Source organism: Aspergillus japonicus (genome assembly GCF_003184785.1).
Source record: "Aspergillus japonicus CBS 114.51 unplaced genomic scaffold BO86scaffold_102, whole genome shotgun sequence".
In the NCBI taxonomy this organism is placed as follows: Eukaryota; Fungi; Ascomycota; class Eurotiomycetes; order Eurotiales; family Aspergillaceae; genus Aspergillus; species Aspergillus japonicus.
The window spans coordinates 31863-54573 of NW_020291739.1; the positions used below are offsets into that span (position 1 = coordinate 31863).

Below are 22711 nucleotides of genomic sequence, written 5' to 3' on the forward strand. Positions count from 1 at the left end.
CTAAAAAAGTGCGTGTGAATATCGGCATATATTTAGATAGAGACCGAACCGATATAGGCGCCATTTCTGCTAGTGGACCAATGGGCTTAAGTTCCGGTGCAGAATCCCAGCGCGCTGGTCATGTGTGCCACCAAAGCATTGAACAACCTTAAGCCATAGTATCGAGCCGAGTTTACCAGCGTCTACAGTGTTGTTGTTGTTGTTGTTGTTGTTGGCCTATTACGCACGTGGTGGGAACGTAAGCGTGACCACAAGATGGAGCGGATGAGTCAGCTGCAAGCCTGCAGAGGGGCTTACATCATCTGCAGGGCCTCGCCGATGATCTTGTGTGGAGTGGAGTTACTCCGCGCGCAACATCTTCGAGATCCAGTCTTGCTGCTGACTGCGCTTATCAACATCACTTCCCTTCTTTCTCCCTTGCTCGCCTCCAGCTTTGAGACACGGATATTGCGTGGTTGAAAGATCACTTTCTATTTGCATTTCACCTCTTCAATCGCTTTTAGTTGTCATATCCTGGGGGCTCCGACGCCCCCCCCGCACTGCGAACGACGTGTGGCCCTTGAGCTCCATCAACTCTGCTGAAAACGCAAGGGAGGCTCATTGAGGCTGAAGACACGACCATCGCCTCATTTGCTATCATTTAGATTATCTTTTAGAGCTACCCTTCGTGAAGATGAGGACAGACGAGCAGGGCCCGTTCAACCGGCGACACTCTTCCACTCTACACTACCAAACCTTCGACACCCCACCGCCAAAATCTCGCGGAAGACCGAACTCTGGACAGTCTGGATCGTCTGGCGGAGACTCGCATCACCAGCAGAATGATAATGGCTCCGAGCGCGGGTCTGGGTCACCACTCCCGAAGCGCCAGATGGCCATCCTAGCCTTCATCTCCCTCTGCGAACAAACGGCCTTCAACTCGATTAGTCCCTACTTACCCGAGATGGTGTCGTCATTCCCTGAAGCTGAAGCTCGACCGAATACCGTGGGCATGTATGTTGGAGCGCTGGCTACCGCGTTTGCAATCGCGCAGCTTGTGACCAACTATTTTTGGGGCTGGTTATCGGATCGTGTGGGCCGGAAACCGATCATCCTCCTGGGCACCATTCTTACGGCAATATGCTTCTGTGCGTTTGGATTCTGCAAGACACTATATCAGGCTATCGCGGTGCAGGCGTTAATGGGTGCGGTAAACGGCAATCAGGGTCTCGTATCGACCTGCCTCGGTGAGATCACCGACCGCAGCAACCAATCCAAAGCGTTCGCCTATCTCCCCGTCTTGTACGGCATCGGAGGCGTCACCGGCCCCATCCTTGGCGGGCTGCTGATCTTCCCCAAGAACCCGTTCGACAAGAGTCAGCCCAACCCATACCCATACGCCGCCCCTAACCTCATTGCGGCGGCAATCCTCGTTGTCGACTTTGTCGCTTCGATTTTCTTCCTCGACGAGAGTCTTGACGATGCGGATGCCCTTCCCCACTTTGGTCGGCGTGTTCGGGCCCTGTTTGCCTGGCTCTGGCAATGGACCAGCTCCGCCAAACGCGCGGGATGGATGAAACCACCGCACCATGCTTCATACCGCCATCTCCGGACACAGTCCACTGACAGTCAGGATCACGACAGTGAATTGGACTCGGCCTCGGAGGTCTCCGACTCTCCCCGTCCACACCCAGAATCGTTGATGCAGAGTCAGATCTGGAACCGGGACACGATCTTGCTCCTTTTGACGTACCTCGTCTTTGCCCTGTGCAACGTCTCCTTCAACTCACTCTTCCCCATCTTTTCGCAAGCCAGGCCCCCATTGGGCCGTGCTCTCACCCCCTCGGAGATCGGTCTTGCCCAGGGATTTACAGGACTCGTTACTATCATCTTCCAGATCTGCATCTTTGGGAAGTTGCGCGACAAGATGGGCAACCGATGGTCTTACCGTGCCGGGCTGCTGGGGTTCGTGGTGTCATTCCTCCTTATGCCCTTCATCGGGTATAAGGGCAACGACACAGATAAGGGCGGTGTCACTGGCAAGACCGCTCTGATGGCCATTGAATTATGTTCTGTCTTGCTGATCAAGACTGTCGCCTCGGTAGGCGGTTTGACCAGCGCACTCTTACTGGTATGCACCCTTTCTCGAGCTTAACACTTTAGACACATCCTGACAAGTTGAAAAACGCATAGATCACAAACTCCGCCCCGGACCACACGGTCCTCGGCTCTTTGAATGGCCTCGCGCAAACCCTCTCCGCCGCCGGCCGCGCCGTGGGACCCCTCATCTCCGGCAGTCTGTTCAGTTTGGCCTCCCGCCTCCCCACCAAAGGCGAAGCCATGCCCTTCGGCGTTTTCTCCGCCGTCTCCTTTGTCGGATTCATCCTCAGCTTCGGTATCCGCGCCCGTTCTCTCGAAGCGGAGGACTGGGAAAGCGATGACGACGATGATGACGACGATGAAGAGGAAGACGACGCCGGCGACGACGACACCACCACCACCACCACCAACAACAACAACAACAACAACGAACGAAGATCCTACAAACCCGGCAACGATGATGAAGAAGCTCGTCCCGGTCGTTAGAATTGTCGAAGATATCTAGATAGATTCCCTTTAATTGTTATTTTGACTACCGAATGTAAAACGCAAGACGGGAGAACCTTCTCTTCGATTGCACGGCACAAGAAGCAAAAAGACAACAACAACAGACAGAAAAGAAAAAAAGCAAGACATCTACATACCTATTCCTCCAAGCGGGATTAACGACTGAGACATGACGACATTCCTTTTCTTCCGTTTGGTTGATTGATCTTGTATCGTTCGGTTCTTTTGCCATTGTTTCGATAGAGGAAAGCCAGCGCCTGCCTATCCGAAGCTGCTACTGAGTTTACTTTACTATTCTGCGAGTTTGTTAGGTTTTTTCAACAAAAGAGCGTGTGGGTTTTGTGCATAGCTGGAGTTTTTTTTTTTTTTTTTTTTTCTAACTGTTTCTTAAACTGTTTTAGAGGGGACAGGGGATGGGGCGGGGACGTTATGTAAATACTCCGGTTAGATTTTTGTTTAGTGTCAAGTGTATACATTTGTGCTTGGCTTGCTGGTTTTCTTTACTGGGGTTTTTTGTATTGGGTGGCCGGTGGTGTTGGGTTGGGTTGGGTTCTAGCTATAGGTCAACTGTGCTATTCCTTTGCAAGGGTTAGGTACTGTACCTATGCTTTTACTGTTACTTCAATCTGGTTAGTGGTGATGGTTTGCAAAAGCGAAGATACAGGGTTATCACTAGAATACACATACACAGAGAAAGTCATAGAGTGAGAAGGAGAAACCGTTTTGCAAAACACTATACCGCCGCAACCCGTCGCTCTGTTTCCATCAAAAGAGATAGGATAGTAATACCATCCGAGAATCCTAATCACGAAATGAATGGCGACGTCGAGATTCGTTCCAGGTAACTGTAACTAACAACAACTGGGGAGAGAAAAGTCATGATCACGTCGCAAGTCGTACAGGACAGAAAATAGATAGCGAGGGAGGAAGGATATAGTATCTGAAGAAGGCAAACCCGAACCAATCACAGGTATCATGTCATGTCATAAATATCATATCGAGAAAAAAAGGAGAGAACTAGCTATTGTTGTTACCAGACGAAGTTCTACGAACGTCGCTCGGATGTCGTCCCCGCTGTCTCCTGCTGTTGTTGTTGCTGTGGTCCAGATTTCGAACCTTGTCGGGCCTTGCGAGCCCATGGGATGTCCTTGGCGAACAGTTGTCTGAGTTCAGGGGAGATGACCTTTGCGTCCTTGTCGCCTGGTCGGGTGCTGGGGCCGGCGGCGGCGCTGCTGCCGGTGGCGAAGCCGGTGGATTGCCCAGGGCGTTCGGGGGATTTGCCCTTGCTGCTGTTGTTATTGTTGGTATTGTCAGCGGCAGCAGGGGAGTTCGCAGTGGGTTTGCGTTGGTAGGCTGCTGGCGATGGAGAGGGGAAGTTGTTTTTCTTGTCGATGGCTTGAACGGCTCGTTCGAAGCGGTGGAAGAGGGATTCGGCGCGAGTCAGGATGGGAACGAGTTCCATGGTGTTGGATAGTTCGTTGACTAGACAATAGATTAGCATGGTGTTTGGGAGACGTGCGAGAAGAGGATGACGTACTGTACTTCAAGACTTCATCGAACTGCTTCAGATGGTCCATGATCACATCCCTGTGCTTCTCGAGTATCGCCAGGGCAATGAAAAGATGAAAGCTGCTGGACAGGTAATCCGTCCATAACGTCTCCCACAGACGCAGGACGTCCACCCATTCAAATTCGCGCTTGTACCAGACCAGGAGCATGCGGAAAAAGAAGAAAAAGTTGGTACTGTCGGCAGATTGGAGGTGGAGGTAGAGCTGGGGATCCATAAGCTGGACAAGATGGTCTAATGTCGTCAGCTGTGCGCGCATGCCGGATTGATCCCGGAGGAAGTTTTGTTCCTGGTTCAGCATGTTAGCATGGATGGCGCATGTGTACGGAGACAAGATACTTACCATCCTGTCCATGAACCCGACAAAAGCCCAGAATGCAACGGCATCATCCTGCATGACCGCATATATTGGGGCTAAAAGATCGCTCATGCCTTGGACATATCCAAGATCAGGGTTGTATTCGTTATATGTCAGAAGCATGTCTTTCATTTGTTCTAGATGCACGTTCGTTCCGGTCTCGGCAAAAGGCGAGTCAGGGTCCGGATGGGGGATGTCTTCGCCAGCAAATAGGGGTATCGTGCGATCGGTGCGATGAACATCTTTCTCTGCGGATGGGTCAGTATAAAACAGCCATGCAGTCCTCAAAGCACCTACCTATTCTGTTCCTCTGCTCTTTCCACCAGTCAAACTCCTCCGCCGTCGAGCCGCCTTCGATCATCTTCTCCCACCAAGCACCTTTCAAACGAATATACTCGTCTCGTTTCGAACTGATCAGAGCCTGGCGCTCGTCGCGACAACTATCCCACGGGTACACGCCAAGAAGAAAAAGCCAAGCCTCTTTCCGGACGCCGTCGTTGGGGTCCAGCCCACCGTGGAATATTCGCTCCTTCACTTCTTCGACAGTTACCTGCAACCGGCCCGTATGCGGGTCGAAGAAACCCTCCCACTCTTTCAGAGTCACTATTTTCCGACGTTCTTGGATGGACATAGTTCCCGTCTCAAGCTCCAGGATCTCAAAGTCGCCCACCGAGCTGTTCTCCATGCCAAGCACATCCCGCGCAGTCCAGATGCGCTGGTTCCTTTCGCGCTCACTCTGCTCCGAGATGCTCATGGCCCAACGAGCGAGATAGAGCCTAGCACTGTCGAATTCATCTTGCAAAGTCTGGATCTCAGGCGTCCTCATCAAGCGACGAACCTGGGGAGGTATCCTGGGGTTGTCCGCCAATTCATTCGCGGTCCGCCTGGTGAAGGTCGTAATCTTGCTAAGCGATTCAAGAACTTTCCACCGTGCTTCCTTGAGTGTTTTCACAAACGGGTCCATGCCAGCATCTGGTTGTCTGCTCCCCCCCGGTTGCGCTGGAGCAACAGTCTGGTCCTGGGAGTTCCTCGCGGCGTCCGAGGTTGGTTGTTGTCCGAAGGAGATCCGATCCTCCTCGGACGGGTTTATGAGATAGACGCTGCTGTCCAGAGCGGACCGTTGCACCTCGACGTATCTCCGAAGCCATCGCAGCACCTCGTCCCCGCCCCAGAACACACTCCCATCCTCCCCGAACGGATCAAAGCTCTCCCGGGTTCGCTTCTTCTTCTGCAGGATCGTCGACTCGCACTCACTGTCGTGGAAGAATAGTGCGGGGAAGCTGTCCCCGGCGCGGGTGTTGATCACGAGGCTCCCAAACCACCATCCCAGGCTTGGCGGTCGCACAAGGAGCGAATATATCTCTGACAGGGGCACGGCGAAGGCGTAAAGGCCTATGGGGTCTTTGTAGGTGGTTGTGGTGGGGAGGGCGGGCACGAGGTATTTCTGGCGCGGAGGAGAGGCGTCGTCCGATAAGTCAACCTTGACGTAGGTACTGTAGGCGTCGCCAAGGGAGGATTCCGGTACCCAGGCGAGGAGGTATGAGGAGATGTCTTTTGTGTGGTTGGTGGCGGCAGAGGTTCCGGAGGCATAGGGAAGGGGCTTTTGTTGGATCAGGGCAATAAAGCCAGGGATATTGTCTTTGGAGGAGGGAGTGGGGTGGACATAAACCTATGATGCTCGGAGAAAGGCGGGGTTAGCTATATTGATAGCGACATTTGAGCATGGGGGGACGGACTTTGCTCTTGGAGAATAGAAGCTTGACCCCACGACGAGAGGTCGAGTGCGATATAGTGTTGTAGTCGTCCTCTTCATCATCGCTGACATCGTAGTAGGAGGCTGTGGGCGAAGGCGGCGAGGGCGGGGGCGTGTATTTGACTAGGTTGCCTGCCATAGTGATAGCTCGGTCGCACAGGGCTATATCATCCGATTTGGATTGACCGGTTGCAATGTGCTAGTGATAATCCCGGAGTATGCTATGGTAATAATGTTGACAAGAAGGAGATACGCTAAGTAAGTAGGAGGGATGGCAAGAGTCAGCGGACGGTCGGAGGAGGATTGCAGAGCAGAGAAGAGTGAAGGTGGGTGAAAGAGTGAGAGAAAGAGAGTCACGGCGGAGGGTCACGACGTAATCATCGGACGACCCACCTCGAAATTCCCATGTGATTCTCAACCGAACTTACCAGCTTTCTAGAATCTCTCCAGAGATTATACAATACAATGCGATTCAAATGCGCAAGAGGAGGTTGCAACAGAATGTTCAATGCTTGGAGTCAGAATAAGTCACAGCAGGGGATGCATCTTATCTCCTGACAAATTTCATCGCCACCGGCAGGAATGATGGCCCGCAGCCAGGCAGCAACTAAACCTCAATGCATCAGTCATTTGGGGAGCCAGAATTAATCTACGCTTATCTGGAGGAATTACGAGTCTATATGGAGTGCCCACTCATCAATCAATTTCTCTGCTGAGAACTAGAATTGCGATCTTCTATATCAACTACTTGCCCCCGGTTTACAGAACGCACGGATGAGTCCCAAGACATACTGTGAATCGCTCACTACCCTGGGTTTTGCAGCAGAGATCGAGCTTATGCGCGGCTTGTATCTGCGATCTCTGACTGGTCAATCTATCTCTCATCCGCCCAGTAGCACTCGAGTCTCGTCATGGAAAACTACAGTACATAAGTAAACGAAGTACATGTAGAGAACCGTGAACACGGGATCTCATAACCTCTTCAGGAAACGATACGCCTGTCCAATGGGAACTTCTGTGGCTGCAGGTCACCACTCCAAGACGCATTGCATCCGTTTCTATAAGAAAGGAAAGCAGGTCGACCAGCGGAAGCTTTGATGGATTAGCTGGTGCCATTCCTGATACTGACCTCAAAATCATCTCGAAAATGCCTGAACTCCATCGTACTTTGCCTGCATCCTGGTATCGTAGTCAAGGGCTCTATCAGCTTGAAAGGAGAGCCGTGTTTCTGAAGGCACGAGGTTTCCTGCTTCGATTCTCAAAAGCACCTAACCTAATCACACCCACAGTCATGGTATCTTTTAGGTCCCGTCACTCGATTCCGTGAGGTGGGCGCAAAAGTCGAATACGAGATCGCTCAGCGCCCACTGGTTGCTTTTCGATGCTCCGGGGATGGCCCTTATCCTGGCGCAGAGGAGATCCAAGTGCAATGCGCGGAGACTGTAGGCTTCGATTTCCAACTCGGAACCGTACGGTGATCCTGAAACATAGCGCTGATAAGGCCACAGGAACGACCGCTAAGACATCGTGTCACTCCCACTGGTCTGGTCTTCGCAGCCTTGGGGGACGAGGCCCCGAGTTTCCATGAGTATTTCCCCGACCTGGAACCGTTGCTCCAGAAAGTGAACTTTACCAAGCTTCCGTACCGACACAGCATCAAATATGAAGGTCGATTCAACTGGAAGACTATGTATGAAGTGGTCCAGGACAAGCAGATGGCCTCGGGAAGCTCGACTGATTGATGCTGAACCAGGGTGGATGGCTACCAAGAGTGCCTGCATTGCCAGTACACGCACCCGTCCTTCTCCGTCTACTACCCCCCGACCTCGTACGCGGTGCACAACCATCAAAACTTCTCCCAGCACATAGCCGATCCTGCAAAAGCGGACGACGGCCTTTTTCTGTACTTTTTCCCGAACTGCACCCTGAATGTGTATGGCGGGGGCATGTCGTCGTTCCGCGTCTGTCCGACGGAGGATCCTCATGTGACGAGGATGGAATTCGACTACTACCACATGGAGTCGGGCGAGAAGTTCGAGCAGTACTATAAGTTCGTTCGGCAGGTGGCGATGGAGGATTACGAGCTGTGTGAGAAGGCTCAGGATAACCTTGCTAGGGGCATTTATAGCGAAGGGATCTTGAACCCGGAGAAGGAGAATGGGGTGTCGTGTGAGTATACTGTGAAAGGTCTGTGGTTGCTGCGATGCTCATCTTTCTCAGTCTACCAGGGGCGCGTGTTTGAGCTGGTGTGTGAGCAGTACGCTGCCGATCAAGCGAAGCAGGCAGGGAGTAAGAAAGCGATTGCACATAAGGAAGGAGCTGAGATGACTATGGCTGTTGTTGCATGATACCGGGACTGAACGGTGCGAACATCCATAATAATTAAATGAGTGGTTCGCTATCAACGCTTGACGTCAGAGGCAAGGAAAATTGTCTCGTTATTGTCAATGTTGCGTGCAAGCAGGATAAGAACCGGTTGATTCTGAGTCCTATCATTAATGCAGCTCAATCTAGACTGTCAATAACGGGTGACAGCTTGGCACCGTAGACCCTGGATAGTCTCACCAAATCCGGCAAGTCAAAGAGGGGTCACGGGTATGATTCAAGTAGAAGTCTAATCGTATCACAGCATGACAGTGTCCTACTGGTCAACTCTGGTGGTTCATGCAGGCCGGTGGAGACGTATTCCAGCGCTCTGACCTCGGGGACAATCGAGCTTCTATATAAACGCTCTTTCGCGCCCAGGCTGGGAGTGGCATCTTTCTAGGACTTCTTTTCAACTATCTTTGTTCGTCATAATGGAAGCATCGTACTCAGTAGCTCCACCAGCTTTAACAACACCTCTAGTAGTTGGACTGCTAGTCGGATTAGCCTTGTTGTATCAGACCTGGACCCATCCTTTGCTCCAAACCTACTTCAAATATACTCCTAGACACACCAAGCTCCCTTCACCCGAGCCATCTCTCGAGCACGAAGAAATCATCGCAATTAGCAAAGAGCCCGATTACCCTGCCAATTGGTGGACAGGAGCTAACACATATGAACTCGAACGTCGCGCAGTCTTCAGTAAAGTAACCACCCCTCTCCGTCCGTCTCCTTCTCTCAGGTATCTAACACCTCAACCTCAGCACTGGCTCTGCCTCTCGCACCGCAGTCAATTCTCCAAACCAGGCGACTACCACGCCTTTACTGTCGCCGGATTCCCCATATTCCTGATTCTAGGCAAGGACGGCGAGCTCCGGGCCTTTCACAACGTGTGCCGCCATCGCGCATACCCGGTCACTCGGAAGGATCGCGGCTCGTCCACCGTTCTCGGCTGTCGGTACCACGGCTGGAGCTACAACAGTCTCGGGCAGCTCATCAAGGCGCCGCACTTTGACGGGGTGACGGGATTCGATCGCGCGCAGAATGCCCTGTTCGCTGTGCATACCTTTACGAGCCGGGCGGGCTTCGTGTTTGTGAACTTGGATGCCAACTTGACGGTTCCGCCGCCGGAGGTAGGGTTGCTTGATGAGTTTGCACCGCGGTCGAGATGGGAAGGTGGGCAGACAGTTGAGGGCCAAGTCAATTGGAAGTTGTGTAGTAGGTAATAACTCATCCGAGGATTGGAGTTGTATTGCTGAGAGTGCTGTGTAGTGAGGGTTGCCGAGTCTTTGATCGAGCAGGAGAGTATAAGGAGTGCAGGAATCCAGCGAAAGTTCCTTTGTTGGTTGTTGGATAGGCTTGGGCTCTCAAAAGAGGGCGACGAAAGCATAAGCGTCTTCCCGATCACGACAGTCCAGACAATTGAGAGAACGGCATATTGGTTCACATTGACCTGCATCCCGGTGTCTGCGCAGAGGACTTCTTTCAGACTTGATTTGTACAGCAGCAGCAGCAGCAGCACGAGGGTCTCTGAAACTGAAGCTATAGCGCAGGAGACGGCTAATCAGCTCCAGAAAACAGTTGCTGAGCTGGAGACAGAATATCGCTTCAACCTTGAGAATACTAGGTATGACTCGACTGGTTCCATCACGATCAAGGTTGATAACTGGGTTTCCGCCTGCTCTGCATGCGTCACTCCTCAATCAGCTGCAAAAGATGCAGGTAAGTCGACCAGTCAGCTTATTGAAATAGGACGTGCAAAAACCATATCTGACAACACCCTGATAGGCATGCAACAAGCTGTCCTTGATGCACTGAAGGCCCATTTAAAGTTGGAAAGGCAACAAGGAGTCGAAGTGTTCCCCGCCATGAGGAAGCCCAGGGAGAATGCAAGGTTTGAGCAGGCGGAGCAACGTAAGCCATAACCCTTGCTTGAGTAGACAATCGCTGACACAGTCGAAGTTTGCAAGGAGCTGGATTGTGTAGATCGAGGCCAGGACATGTCCTGGTGATTCTGTATTGGAGAGATCTAGTGATGTTAGTAATTTCATTCACGATGGTCAAAGGTAATGCAACACCCTGAGATGTGTTGCGCATGGTACTTTCAATGAGCAAGACATCCTCCATGTTGATAAGAGTACTGAGTGGATTGTACATACTTTCATTCTAGAGACCGTGCGGGTACCGCACTTCTGAGCAGACCCTGATTCTAGTGGTTTCCGGTAAGGTGTGGTGGGCCCGAACTGAATCCACCAACAAGAAATGAAGTCAGTCGGTCGAGGATCCGCTGGCGGCGTGTAAACCTTCCTTTTTCTCCCACCCCCACAGCTCCATCCCCAAACCTGCTCGTCATCGCCAAGTTACCTACCCACTACTAAAACCTACCCCCCTGTCCATTTGATTCTTTTTTCGTTGTCATATCTCTACTTCCTGCCAAAGCATCCCTTGAAGCTTGATCATAAGTTTGACTTGTGGATACACACTCCTTGATTGAAACCTTTCTACCCCAATCGGTTACAGCGCTAGGAGCCCAGATCAAGCGACTCCACGTGGCCTAGAACTACACGTCACTTCAGCCTTTCTTCGATATCGTCATGGCACTTTCCCCGATAGCCAAGGCAACTTTACAAGCCGCAGTAATCAATGCTGGTTCCAACGCCCTAGCGCAGGCGATCGGCGCCTACAAAGATGAAGTACGTACGGTCGCAACGCTCAGCTGTATACGGCGCAAGGACTTGGGTTTTCTCCAGATGATTACCGAGTTTGCAGCTGCAATGTAGCTAACACGACCCTACAGAGACCCTTTGAGCTTGACAGCCAGGCACTACTTCAGTTCACAACGTCCGCTTTCATTCTCTCGCCCCTAACCTTCCTCTGGCTCGAAGGACTCGAGGCCAGGTTCCCTGGCCAGAAAGTGGTTCCGGCACCAAAGGCCAAAACGGAGGGTGCTGCAGGGGCGCAGACCAAATTGAACGTGACCAACACCGTGTTGAAGATTGTCATTGACCAGGTGGTGGGCGGTGCCTGGAACACTGTCGCCTTCATCACGACGATGGGGCTCCTGCGTGGTCAGGACTGGGAGACGATTACGCAGCAGATTCAGAATGTATGGTTCCTCCTTTATCCCCTGCCCCTTCGAAATAGCAGAAGATCCTTGGATGAGCGATGGACTTGCTAACCCCTCCTGACTAGGATTTCTGGCCGATCCTGGTCGCGGGTTTCAAGCTTTGGCCTTTTGTGTCAGTCTTGAACTTCACGGTGGTACCAGTGGATAAGCGACTGCTTGTTGGGAGTCTGTTTGGTGTTATCTGGGCGGTTTATCTTAGTCTTATGTCTGGTTAGATATGTTGTCATTTTGAATGCATTGCTTGGAGCATGCATCTTGGACAGGGAGCACATACAACACGTATCGAACAATGTCCAGGAAAGCATGCTATGTGTTAGCCTTCCTTTTTTATTTTTTTTTTTTTTTGCACAAACCAGGCAGAAAAGACGTTGTTCATCAATGTTGTGATGACTTTGTCTGAGGCAGATGCGGCTTGATTGGGTGCCGCCATATATGCTGGTCGTTTTAAAGACCCAGAAACATTGTGTGGTGAGACTCTAGAGAAATGACGCCTTTCTGCATGGTTGTGTGTGTGGGGAAATCCCTTGGCGTCACACCAAGCGTTCCGGTTGAAGGCTTCGGTCATGGATGACACTCGAAGCAGCATTGGTAGCTGCGGTACTCTACGCTGAAACAGCATAACAATGCAATCACCTTGAATCTTGCGACTCGGCCGAAGATTTGACTCAGGATTCCACCAACAATTAAGTGCACCTTGTACCTGGCCCCCATCTTAGGGCCACCTAAAGGCGCCGTAGCAGAAGCTAATTCAAACTAATGTCTTTGAGTTTCATACTTGATCTGGGGGCGGAAAACATCTTCCCACATTTCCAGGTACTGTACCATTGCCAACCTGTAACCTCTCCAAGGCACAAGCATGATTCAGCCCTGCTGCTGTCAAGTTCCCAGCAACTTGCGTCTTGTCCCAGCATGCAGGAAGAGGACCATGTCTGGTTCCGAGCGGGAGTCCCTGGAGTATAACCCAATTCGGTATGGTGGAGTGGAGCCACCCTCTATTTATAGGAGGAACAATTGTCAGGTTCCATGCCAGTAGACAAGAAGAGTAGGAGTATCTGTATGCCATGCCATGTCAAGTGATCCTTTGAACCTTCCAGGCTGGCTACGCCGTACAGTGATCCGCACGCCCCACAGAGATGTTTGCCCGGCACTGATGATCGAGGCTTCGAGGCTGTCGATCTTTACCGAAAAACAAATCAAAGCAAGCAAGCCTTTGCTCTGAAACGGCGTTGGCTAATTTCCAACTGTTCAACGGTGTGGCGGTTTGATCATCGTCTTGGAGAGGGATGCATGAACTCATCGTAGGTGCTTACAGTCTGATCCGACCCTGCATGAGAATGGTGTTAAGGCTTAGAGCCATACTCTATTCCTTTTAAGATATTGCTCTTGGGTGAGAGCTGGTTGATTTCTCAACAGGGGGGCTGGATCTTTCCCGTGACTTCATGCAGGTCTTACATGCCGGTGTCCGAGAGTTCCAAGCGTGACGCTCTGAATCCCTACACTTGACTTCTCTCTGGGTTGAGAAGATGTGACAAATTGCTCCAGGGCAGGTTGGGGAAAGTTTTATGCTATTGGGATCCGATCGAATACAGGGATAAGCCAAGTCTCGTGTACAGGACAGACTACGGAGTGCCTAGGACCCGAAAAGAGTGTGTGGCACTGCCTCTTGGTCCAGCCAGGAGATAAGTGCAGTGGCTGCGACATACTGTCTAGTACATGCGGAGAAAGACACCGTGCAGTCTGCATCCTTGATGCCCGCCGTACGGTACGGTAAAACTAGGCTTGCCAGGGATGGTTGAAGATCCGATGGCTGAGCAGCTGGCGCAGCCAACATTTGCATTTCTGATTTACTCGCGTTGGGCATGATCGTTATGTAGATTCCACTATTCTTATCTACATTGATTCAAGAGTCTGCACTTGCAAGAATGGAAGCCAGATGAATATTCTATGCTTACCACCCCACCACTGTTCCTGCTTTTGGTACGTACGGTATTGTATTGTCTTTTTGGCCCCCGCGGTTCGACAATGCCGTCCTTCCCCATCCATGCCCGTGCCTTTTCCTCCCTCGTGTTGTGTTTCCTCCTCCTCCCGCCTATCAGCCTGCATGCTCATGCTCATTAGTTATTTCCGCTGGCGTCATGTCGTTAGCACTTCACCTAACCTCTGCTAGACTCCTTCCTTACTTACATTCCTGGATAAAGGGGGGTGGGAAGAAGTCGTCTCTCCTGCACGTGGAGACTAGACTCGCGTTGCTTTCTTAATCTTCTTTTATCCCACCGTCGCCCCCGCGCAATCAGTCCAGTCCCCTCACCCGAGAAGGAACCTTGTCCGACTATCTACCTTAGTATCTGTCAGCAATACCCAGTATTTCTTGCAAGGTCAGTTCATTCGCTGCTACTTGTCGCACACTCGGCGATGGAACCTGGATGATTATTTATACGGTCCCGCTGCAATTTATTGTTTATCCCGAATTATCCGTCGGCGATAGTAAGCTGACTCTTGAATACGGGAATAAGGTCCATAAGTCGAGTGCGCTCAACTTACGAAAGCTGCCTACCATTCCTACTCCTCTTTCCTCGATCAGAAACCTCGCTACTAGGTTCTGACTCAACAGAGCCAATTCGAAATTATCTCTTCTGTGTTCGAAATCGGTCCATAGGACTTAATTTGGAACGAGCGCAGTGCGACGGACAGGGAACCCCTCCGACGGTTTAACCATGCCTGACGGGCGGCTGGCATAAAGTACGTCTAAGGCTGTGCGGCGTGGATTGACGTACTCGATTTGCTCAACGAGGGTCAAGTGATTCCCAGAATATCTACTCTCTTATCCAGATCCCGAGTCTGGTATCACCTCGAGCGGGGCTCGGGTGGTTGTGACACCTGAGACACGAAGGTCGTTGCGGTTTTCCGAGATGAACACACTACAAACGCTCAGTAACGTCTCTCAGCCAGCTGGGGTCAAAATGTTCAATATTCATGATCTCCACGGCCTAGACAAATCTAAGCCGGAGGATGGATCGGGGTCAGATATTGCGGAGGACGATGAAGACGTCGACGACGAATCGATTTCACCCATGTCCGACAAGCCGCCATCTTGGTCAGGAACGCGCTGGGCTCGCTTTTTTCCGGAACTTGCTTCCCACTTTTCCCTGGCATCTCCTACAAGCAATGCCGCTCAAATACCAGCGAGAACGAAGAATGGTCTGACTCGTCCCCTGGACTCTACGAGCTTGAAATTATCCGACTCGTCGGGAAGCAAAGGTCGACCGCCATCTGTATCATCAGAAGAGACCACAGACAAACGATCGTCAGGATATACCCTAAGATCTTCGATTACGAGTCAAAGCTCTCTGAGCTTGTCTTCGGGACGAAATTCTCCATATTCAGTACATGCTTCTTCATCCGAACTGTTGGGATCCTTCGAAGGCGATGGAACGTCACAAAAATCCCCATCTCGAACTATATCCAGGCACTCGTCAATAAAGGAGCTGAGAGACAAACCACTTCCCGAGGAACCGTCATTCCAACTGCCACCATTGTTGGCCCGTCATAGATCTCACCACTTGCCCAGAAGCCGTGAGGCTGGGCATAGCAACTATAGGTCTCTGAAGTCACCCTCGCTGCCAGATATTCAGGAGAACTATCATCGTCCGTCGCTGTCCAAAGCTGCCGGACCACCGGAACAGAGCATGGCTCGTCTCACAGAATCACAGCAAACACACACATTTACTTCCCATAGTCATCTACACCACTCTGGTGGGAATTTGCAGATGCGTAGAGAAAGCATGGGCACGATGGCTACAAGGCTAAGACCAATGTCTCCTATGAGTATCCATGATGTGCAGCAGGCTGTTAAAGCTCAATCCCGCGAGGGATTGAGCCTGACAAAGAAAGACTCCAAGAACAAAAGGTCGTTCTCTTTTGGTCTGCCGGGCCTCAACCACTGGTCTGGCCGACCCGAATTCCGACCTTCTGGTAACCCTTTCACCGCGTCAGCACTAGACTCCAATTTGCACTCATCTTATTTTACTCGAGATGAGGACAAAGGTGAAGTTGCCGAACTTCCCGGCTCCCCTGTCACAGTTTCGAATATCACCCCAGCATCCAATCACAGCACGCCGGAGCGATATCCAACTCTGTCGTCCCTGAAGACAAAGGAAATTGGCGATCCCGGTTTCACGAGGCCGGCACCACCTCAGTCCACAGCAAAGAAAATGAACGAGAATGCCAATCACAGTCCGAGATATAATAAGCTGAATGATGCGTTTGTTGAGGGAGCGTCAGAGAAATACTTTGTGTCATACAGCAAGTATGGGAGTGTGGCTACAAATACGTCTCGACGCCGAAATGCTTCGCAGGCTCCGCCCATATATGAGCTCGATGCCAATCCTGCCGTATCGCAAATCAGACAATCAAGCGACACTACGCACACTACTCAACCCCTTCCAGAAGGAATGCGCAACACATTGCCTGAGGCTGTTGTTCTAACGATTTTGCGACAAGTTGACTCGCTCGACGACCTCTTTAATGTTTCGTTGATCTGCAAAAGCTTCTACCGCGCGTTCAAAGACCATGAGTTGGAGTTGATCAAGAACGCCGTTTTCGTCATGTCGCCGCCTGCGTGGGAATTGCGCGAGATGAGTCCCCCTTGGGGTACAGAGTGGCAGGTACTCGTTGACCCCGATGCTCCTGTCCCCGAGTATACTCCGGCCCTCTATCTCAAACACTACGCGCAGGATATCTGTACCGTCGCCCAGCTGAAGTCCATCATTCTAGCCCGATGTTCGTCGTTTTTGCGACCGGATACGATTCGTGGGCTGTCTGGCCTCGACGATGTCTGTGCGACCGAGGTTGATGAAGCCTTCTGGCGGGTCTGGACGTTTTGCCGTTTATTTGGCTGCGGCAAGCACAGAGAGGGTGATATCGCTGGACAAATGGCATGGCTTGAAGGCGGGGTAAATGTCACCGACCAGCGTGTCTCTGTGGCACAGTCTATCACTGATCATTTCGACATGGGCAGCGTCTTGTTTGAGCCACCTACAGGGTTTGGACATGGTAACATGGGCGGTTTATCGCAGAGGCAGCTACATAGCATGACTGAAATATGGACCTGCCTTGGCGTACTGCTCCAGCCCATGCATGGGAAAGCAAGGATGGCACGAGAGGTGGGAGTGTTTGAAGGACACAATGTGAAAGAAAATGCCACTGCAAAGGAGGAAGCAGTTCTAGGTAAGTAGATGGCCTGCTCCCCTGATCTCGGATATGTTCAACTGAGCTGATATGGTCGATGATTAGAGGAGTGGACTCATTATATCCTTACACTTGGTCTATCAGCAGTATTGACCCTCGGGTCGATCACAGCGGACGAGAATACCGTTTTGGCTAATTTCCGAAAAGCCCAATCTATGGGGCTGACGAACTGGCTGGCTTCGGACACCGTTGCCACCCGGTCATCGTTCTTGCGGGACGCTGTATCGAAAGCTTATAAGCCACGGGGAGGGACCCGCTCCGAGTCGTCCTCCCGAGCATCTAGTCCGTTTGATAACTCCCCTTTGAGCGACAACCCTGTGACAAGTGACCCTTCGCTGGACATGCAGCGCCGCAGACAAGCCGCCTACTCGGTGCAGCTCAAGTTTCAGAAACAGCAATCCATGAACCTGCCCAAGCCACCTCCGCTCGTAGAAGAGCGACCGATTTCCCAATATGAAATGATAATCAGTCGCCTAGAAGGTCAATCACGCGGGCCAGCCCGAACAGAGAGCCTGGTCTCTCCTCCACGGACCAGCCCCACCGTGCCAGCCCTAAACCAGCGAAGCACTGCGCCTGTTTTTCGACACCCGCAAGTCCAAGACCCAACGGACAAAGCCATGGATCTGCTGGTTCGAGAGCTAGGCTTCAAGGAAGAAGACGCCAAATGGGCCCTGAAGATCACGGACAGCGGCGAGGGGATCAATGCCAGTGCCGCGGTCTCCTTGCTCAAGCGGGAGCACCGGAATCGACAGGAAGGCCAAGGACGTCGAACTCCGCCCAGTGAGAGTCTGCTGTCGTCGGTCATCAACAGCCCTGAGTCCAGGACTTCGGGGTGGAAATGGGCCAAATCGTTGTAGGTGCATGTATTGACCGAGTTGGGAAGAGACTTGGGTAATTCGGAGTTTTAGTCTATCGGGATGGTTGCCCATATTAAGCACTAGCCTTGTATGTTGGAATTTATTTTCTTAGCCTCGGTGGTTTTCTGTGTGGGGTTAATACCACCGTCTTTACATGTTTGTACACTGTTTCATTTATTGCGGGTCTGCGATGTGATGACGGATTCATGAGCACTGCCTGACATATAGAAATACTATCAGTTATGTAAATACAAGGGAGTACAATAGATGGATGTTTAGCGTAAAACTCAATCCCTTTCAACAGCCCAAGTAGGCAAGATCTAGACAGGTCAGGTCCATTGACTGCAGTGACAGATTATTGCGGCAGCCGCTCCGCTCACATGGTTGCCATACATAACTACTCTCCACGAACCGAGACCACGACAACTTAAATCAACGTATTCACAAAGTTCGAACGAAACCAGCACAAATGAATGTGCCATCCAGAGAAACCGCCACCGTCAAACCGACTGCCTCACCTGCCGCGCCCGTCGCGACAAGTGCCGACCAGCTGTCTCTCTGCCTCCGCTGCGAAACAGCCAGAGTCGGATACCATGGTTACGAACCTGACACCGGGATGGATCACTCTTATGTGTTAACAGTTGTGATCAATGGTGTGAGCTGAGCAGGTGGCCATGCGAGTTTTCGACGCTGAGATGGTCTTACTGACGGTGGTTGTTTGACGATGGGGCGCGAGTAAATGCTCTTGACGCAGCTTGTGCTCAGACGGCATCCAGACATAGAGAGTCAATATCATGAGGTCGACAGCGATGTTAGGTCAGCATGACGAGGATGATGTGGTGTTGACACCAGCAGCAAGATTTGACTCATCGTTGATGGCCATCACCTCCCACAACCATCGAATTATCCAGCAGCAGCAAGCCCAACGTCCAATACCAAGGAGACCCATCAACAGACCACTTCTGACCCTCGCTTACTGTCAATCAGTATAATACTCCTCAGGTTTTCCAAGAGAAGTATACAGCAAAGAACCCGTCGACCGGCTCAACCTTCCTTGAATTCAAAGATGGCACCAGCAACCAATAGATTGCTAGATCCCGATGTGTCCTTGGACTCGGGGATGCAATCAGCCAAGATGCTCGTTCCAGAGATATCCCTAAGGCCAGAAGCATCCGCGATATTCTTCATCCCAGAAATCCTCGAGCTGATCTTTTTAAACGTGGACATGTACACCATCCTCATGTCCAAGCACGTGTGCTCCGCATGGAAAGATCTCATCCAAACCTCTCCGAAAATTCGCAAGGTCCTTGCGTTTGCGTCCCTCATGATCAATTCGGACGAACTTCGCAACGTGACGGAGTTCCTGGCACCCCATGGGGGGATTACCTTGCATGGTGGCCTACCCCAGACGTCGGACGGCCCACCCATCCGGCCCTGTACTTGCCACTGGCGCCTACGCGACAATTGGCGGACCATGCTCCTCCAGAACGCTCCGAGTTCGAGGATTCGCGTGCGTTGCCCTGGAATCCCCTACGGTCACAACAGAGCTTTCTGTCCCCTTTACGGCCCACACGGGCCATACAACTGCCTGAATCGATGCCACATAGAGATCTCGTCCGCCATAGATGCATTGCCGCGTTGCGGGAAGCTGGAAGTAGGCGTGGTGCTGGAATGCCCAAAGCGGGGGGGCAATTCCAGCACCCAGAAGCTGTATATCATATTCCGAGTCCTACCGCAGGGCGACAGCGAAGACTACTTGCTTGACTTCAACGGTTGGACTTCGATCGAAGATTGGTGGTAGGCGATATTCCGGAGCCTTGGCCGAAGAGGTTTCCGAATGCCTTCAATCGGCTTTCAGCCTTCCGATTCAGAAATTGCTTATGCTATGCGACACCGTGGGGTGACTCTTGCTTAGGGAGGGGACCGAGGATAGCAAAAGTGGTCACACAAGATCTAAACCAGGTCTGCAGATCTAGATGGTGTGTGTATAGAACAATGAATACCCACGAACAAATTGCTACTCTAGTAACTCTCTCTGAGTTTGGTATGGTATTCTGTTTCATTAGCTGTGGCGTGTTGTCTGATCCCCTGCCTTGGATCTATGGCTACTGGCTACTGGCTTTTGAGCCTGAGCGATTCAACTCAATTCAATTCAACTCATGTTCTTAACATAAGGAGCCCCGTGAGAGAACTCAGCCCGCCTATTGCGGCACAGCTACATGCCCGGTACGCCCTGTAACTCCTTAAATACAAGTAAAGATCTATAAAATGACGGCTCCTGCGGCTGTTTGCCGTCCCTTTATATGTTCCATCGTGCTTCGCATCCTCCCCGTGACTCCCCGGGCTGGTTGTTCTAATTAGACAGCGTCTTCAGCACCTATACATGGGCCTGAGCGGCACAAATAGCCACGATTCGCTTCGCTGGCATGCATGTGGCAGCTGCGGAACGCTGACTATTGCTGCTTATAGGAGAAGCCAGTGCTATTATAGACCTGCCAGACTGCGAGCTCTGGATTGCCAAACCGACTTTCGAGTCAAGTCCTACTTGGTCAAAAAACTCATCAAAAGCACACACATGAATGAGCCTGTTATGTTGTGTCGAAATGGCCTTGCAACAAACCCCAAACCATCAAAAAGAACATGTATCCACCAATGTTCTTCCTCTGTCAAGGTTCTGTTCTTGATGGGTTCATTCAATGCACTGTTACTGAGTTTCGCTACTCAGACTCCAAGCAAATATGAATCAAGTGGTATCGAGTGACTGATGAAGCAAATGGATATAACCTATGTAGTCATGAACTGTCTATCGGCTTTAGATCAACCCACTAACACATAAACCCAGCTTAAAACCACCTAGAACCATGCAATTTCGTTGCCATGTTAAATGCCCTTAATGCATGAAGCCTCTGCGCGGACTCCACATAGGCTAGAAACCTCGTGTCCATAGCCCCAAGCCCCAACGTCTCTAACCACAGTTACACGACCACCAGGAACGGGTCCACGACTGTAAACGCACCCCCCACCCCATACACATCCCCATATTCTTCACGACGTTTCTCCTCGGGGGAATCGTGTTTCCTTGGCCCAGCAACCCTTTCTACCTGGTGGTCGGGCCGGTCGACACAACGTCAATCAAGTTACCCTTCTTAATCAACTGATCTCCCCCGGCTGACAAGGCACGACGATACAAGAATTGGACTAAGCGGACTGGGCCCGGCAATTTCCTTGGGGCTATGGTGCCTTAACTTGATAAGGGACTGAAAGTCCAAGGAGGCACTCGAGTAATCAAGGCGTAGAGTTTCTATTTCAAGTGGCGTGGAGGTAACCCTAGAGATAGCCCGATCTGGATTGACTCCTACGAGTTGACGTAATACGAGCACCGGTGGCCGTACAGACATTGGTAAGCCAGGTCGAGGGATATCTGAATAAGTGACCGATCGCTCATTCTGGCCTTGTCACCGAATGGACCATCCACCTTCGAAGGGACTGAAGGGCTGTAGCATCATCTATACAACTCAAACATCCCCAGGCAGTGATTGCCAACCATTGCCCTGGAACGACCTCGGGTAAAGAAGCATCAGATATAGATCGGAAGATCCTTGTGGCAGGGTCAGTCGATCCTTGTGGTTGCATGGCTTGGACGCCCCTTGCCCTTAGCAGCGGGAACTGTGCGTACTGCGTACTGCGTACACTTACACTCTGCTAGTGATCTACAGAGCAGCGTGGAGAGATTGCGTGGTATATGCAGGAATTTGGTTGATCTCAGATAGATGACAGCTTTTCAGTTAGCGACGCATTGATAGACAGACAATCCGGTCGGCATTGCGCGATAAGGGCTAAACTTTAAAGCTGGCCGCCCGTCGGCTCCCTTCAGGTACCGTTCCAAGTACAGTCCAATAAACAAACTCTAGGACTCTTGTCTCAAAACGCTAGTAAACCTTCAATAGAAAAAAGGAGTATTCATGGGAAAATTCTAGCGTTCTTCGCCATCCATTCTTCGTGGGCTTTAGCTAGATCTACCTGCAGATTCTGTCTCATCAAGTCCAGAATTTGGTAGCGCAGAGAAAAGGTTTGGAATGTGCTGTGCGATCTTGAGGGTTCGGGATCGCGTCCGATCACGGCCGATGCGATAGGAGAATGATAGAGAGCCACCACCATCATCTTCCTGCCACGCTTCTGGAAGACAAAGTAAAAAGGACTCCCCATGCCAGGACACGACTATTGCCGGAGCGATCCCATAACCCGATCAATTATTGGGAAAATCGGACCCGCGTTGCCGGATTTGTGATATATCACTTGCCCTTCGGGGAAACGCGCACTCGAAACGCGTCGATCGCGGAACGAGGAAAGAACAGTTCGATTTCTTCCCCCCCCCCCCAGACCGAATATGACAGATGAATGGGTCACGGAACTCTCAAAATCTGATCTATCGGGTTCGTTTAGTCTGTTCCAGGAAGTGGTTCAGTCATGCGGTGAACGATTGACAAGTTGCTGAGATGTGAGCTGCTTGTATCTCTCGGCTCCTGGAGGGAGAAGAAGCTCCATGCAAGGGGGGTAGTCTGTTATTGGAAGGGGAGTGAAACGAGGGGAGCAACTCGAAATAGGTCGACAGACATTGTTGTCCAGATGCTTGGCCCTGACTGAGAGTCTGTATGAAGATAGGATACAATACGAGAGGAGAGGAAAGGATGGAAAAAGCAACAAGTGAAGTGACGTGGGATGGTGAAGCAAGAAGGAGACCGACCCCCCCTCTCTTCCCTCCCTCCCTCTTCTTTCTTTCCCCACCACCACCACTACTACTACTACCACCATCACCACCAAAACAACCGAACACAACCACTGCATCCACCTT

The 22711-nt window shown here is 51.4% G+C and overlaps 7 protein-coding genes across 7 annotated transcripts; 6 read left to right on the top strand and 1 right to left on the bottom strand.

The window, feature by feature from the left end:
• Positions 1-388: 388 nt before the first annotated feature.
• BO86DRAFT_459897 (MFS transporter) lies at positions 389-2941 on the top strand. The gene is made up of 2 exons (XM_025677382.1): positions 389-2110; positions 2173-2941. Exons 1-2 carry the CDS (start codon positions 674-676, stop codon positions 2563-2565), a joined length of 1830 nt encoding a protein of 609 aa, XP_025522290.1. The 5' UTR covers positions 389-673; the 3' UTR covers positions 2566-2941.
• Positions 2942-3216: 275 nt separating this feature from the next.
• BO86DRAFT_393459 (GTPase-activating protein GYP7) lies at positions 3217-6768 on the bottom strand. Its single transcript, XM_025673025.1, has 5 exons — positions 6248-6768; positions 4809-6180; positions 4497-4759; positions 4124-4442; positions 3217-4068 (listed from the first exon to the last, which is right to left on the bottom strand). The coding sequence occupies exons 1-5, from the start codon at positions 6401-6403 to the stop codon at positions 3632-3634; spliced, it is 2547 nt and encodes an 848-aa protein (XP_025522291.1). The 5' UTR covers positions 6404-6768; the 3' UTR covers positions 3217-3631.
• A 341-nt stretch (positions 6769-7109) lies between these two features.
• BO86DRAFT_372888 (aromatic ring-hydroxylating oxygenase subunit alpha) lies at positions 7110-8680 on the top strand. Its single transcript, XM_025670364.1, has 5 exons — positions 7110-7498; positions 7554-7706; positions 7773-7954; positions 8018-8433; positions 8485-8680. Exons 1-5 carry the CDS (start codon positions 7412-7414, stop codon positions 8610-8612), a joined length of 966 nt encoding a protein of 321 aa, XP_025522292.1. The 5' UTR covers positions 7110-7411; the 3' UTR covers positions 8613-8680.
• A 364-nt stretch (positions 8681-9044) lies between these two features.
• Positions 9045-10640, top strand: BO86DRAFT_372890 (putative iron-sulfur cluster-binding protein; the record flags this gene model as incomplete). Its single annotated transcript, XM_025670365.1, has 5 exons — positions 9045-9335; positions 9393-9846; positions 9901-10269; positions 10381-10542; positions 10591-10640. Exons 1-5 carry the CDS (start codon positions 9063-9065, stop codon positions 10638-10640), a joined length of 1308 nt encoding a protein of 435 aa, XP_025522293.1. The 5' UTR covers positions 9045-9062.
• A 341-nt stretch (positions 10641-10981) lies between these two features.
• BO86DRAFT_413903 (Mpv17/PMP22 family protein) lies at positions 10982-12072 on the top strand. The gene is made up of 3 exons (XM_025674789.1): positions 10982-11321; positions 11426-11734; positions 11821-12072. Exons 1-3 carry the CDS (start codon positions 11223-11225, stop codon positions 11968-11970), a joined length of 558 nt encoding a protein of 185 aa, XP_025522294.1. The 5' UTR covers positions 10982-11222; the 3' UTR covers positions 11971-12072.
• A 2643-nt stretch (positions 12073-14715) lies between these two features.
• On the top strand, positions 14716-17859 carry BO86DRAFT_325835 (F-box protein; the record flags this gene model as incomplete). The annotated part of the gene is made up of 2 exons (XM_025668542.1): positions 14716-16981; positions 17048-17859. 2 exons carry the CDS (start codon positions 14716-14718, stop codon positions 17857-17859), a joined length of 3078 nt encoding a protein of 1025 aa, XP_025522295.1.
• Positions 17860-18925: 1066 nt separating this feature from the next.
• BO86DRAFT_404708 (uncharacterized protein) lies at positions 18926-19660 on the top strand (the record flags this gene model as incomplete). The annotated part of the gene is made up of 1 exon (XM_025674040.1): positions 18926-19660. One exon carries the CDS (start codon positions 18926-18928, stop codon positions 19658-19660), a length of 735 nt encoding a protein of 244 aa, XP_025522296.1.
• Between the last annotated feature and the right edge of the window lie 3051 nt (positions 19661-22711).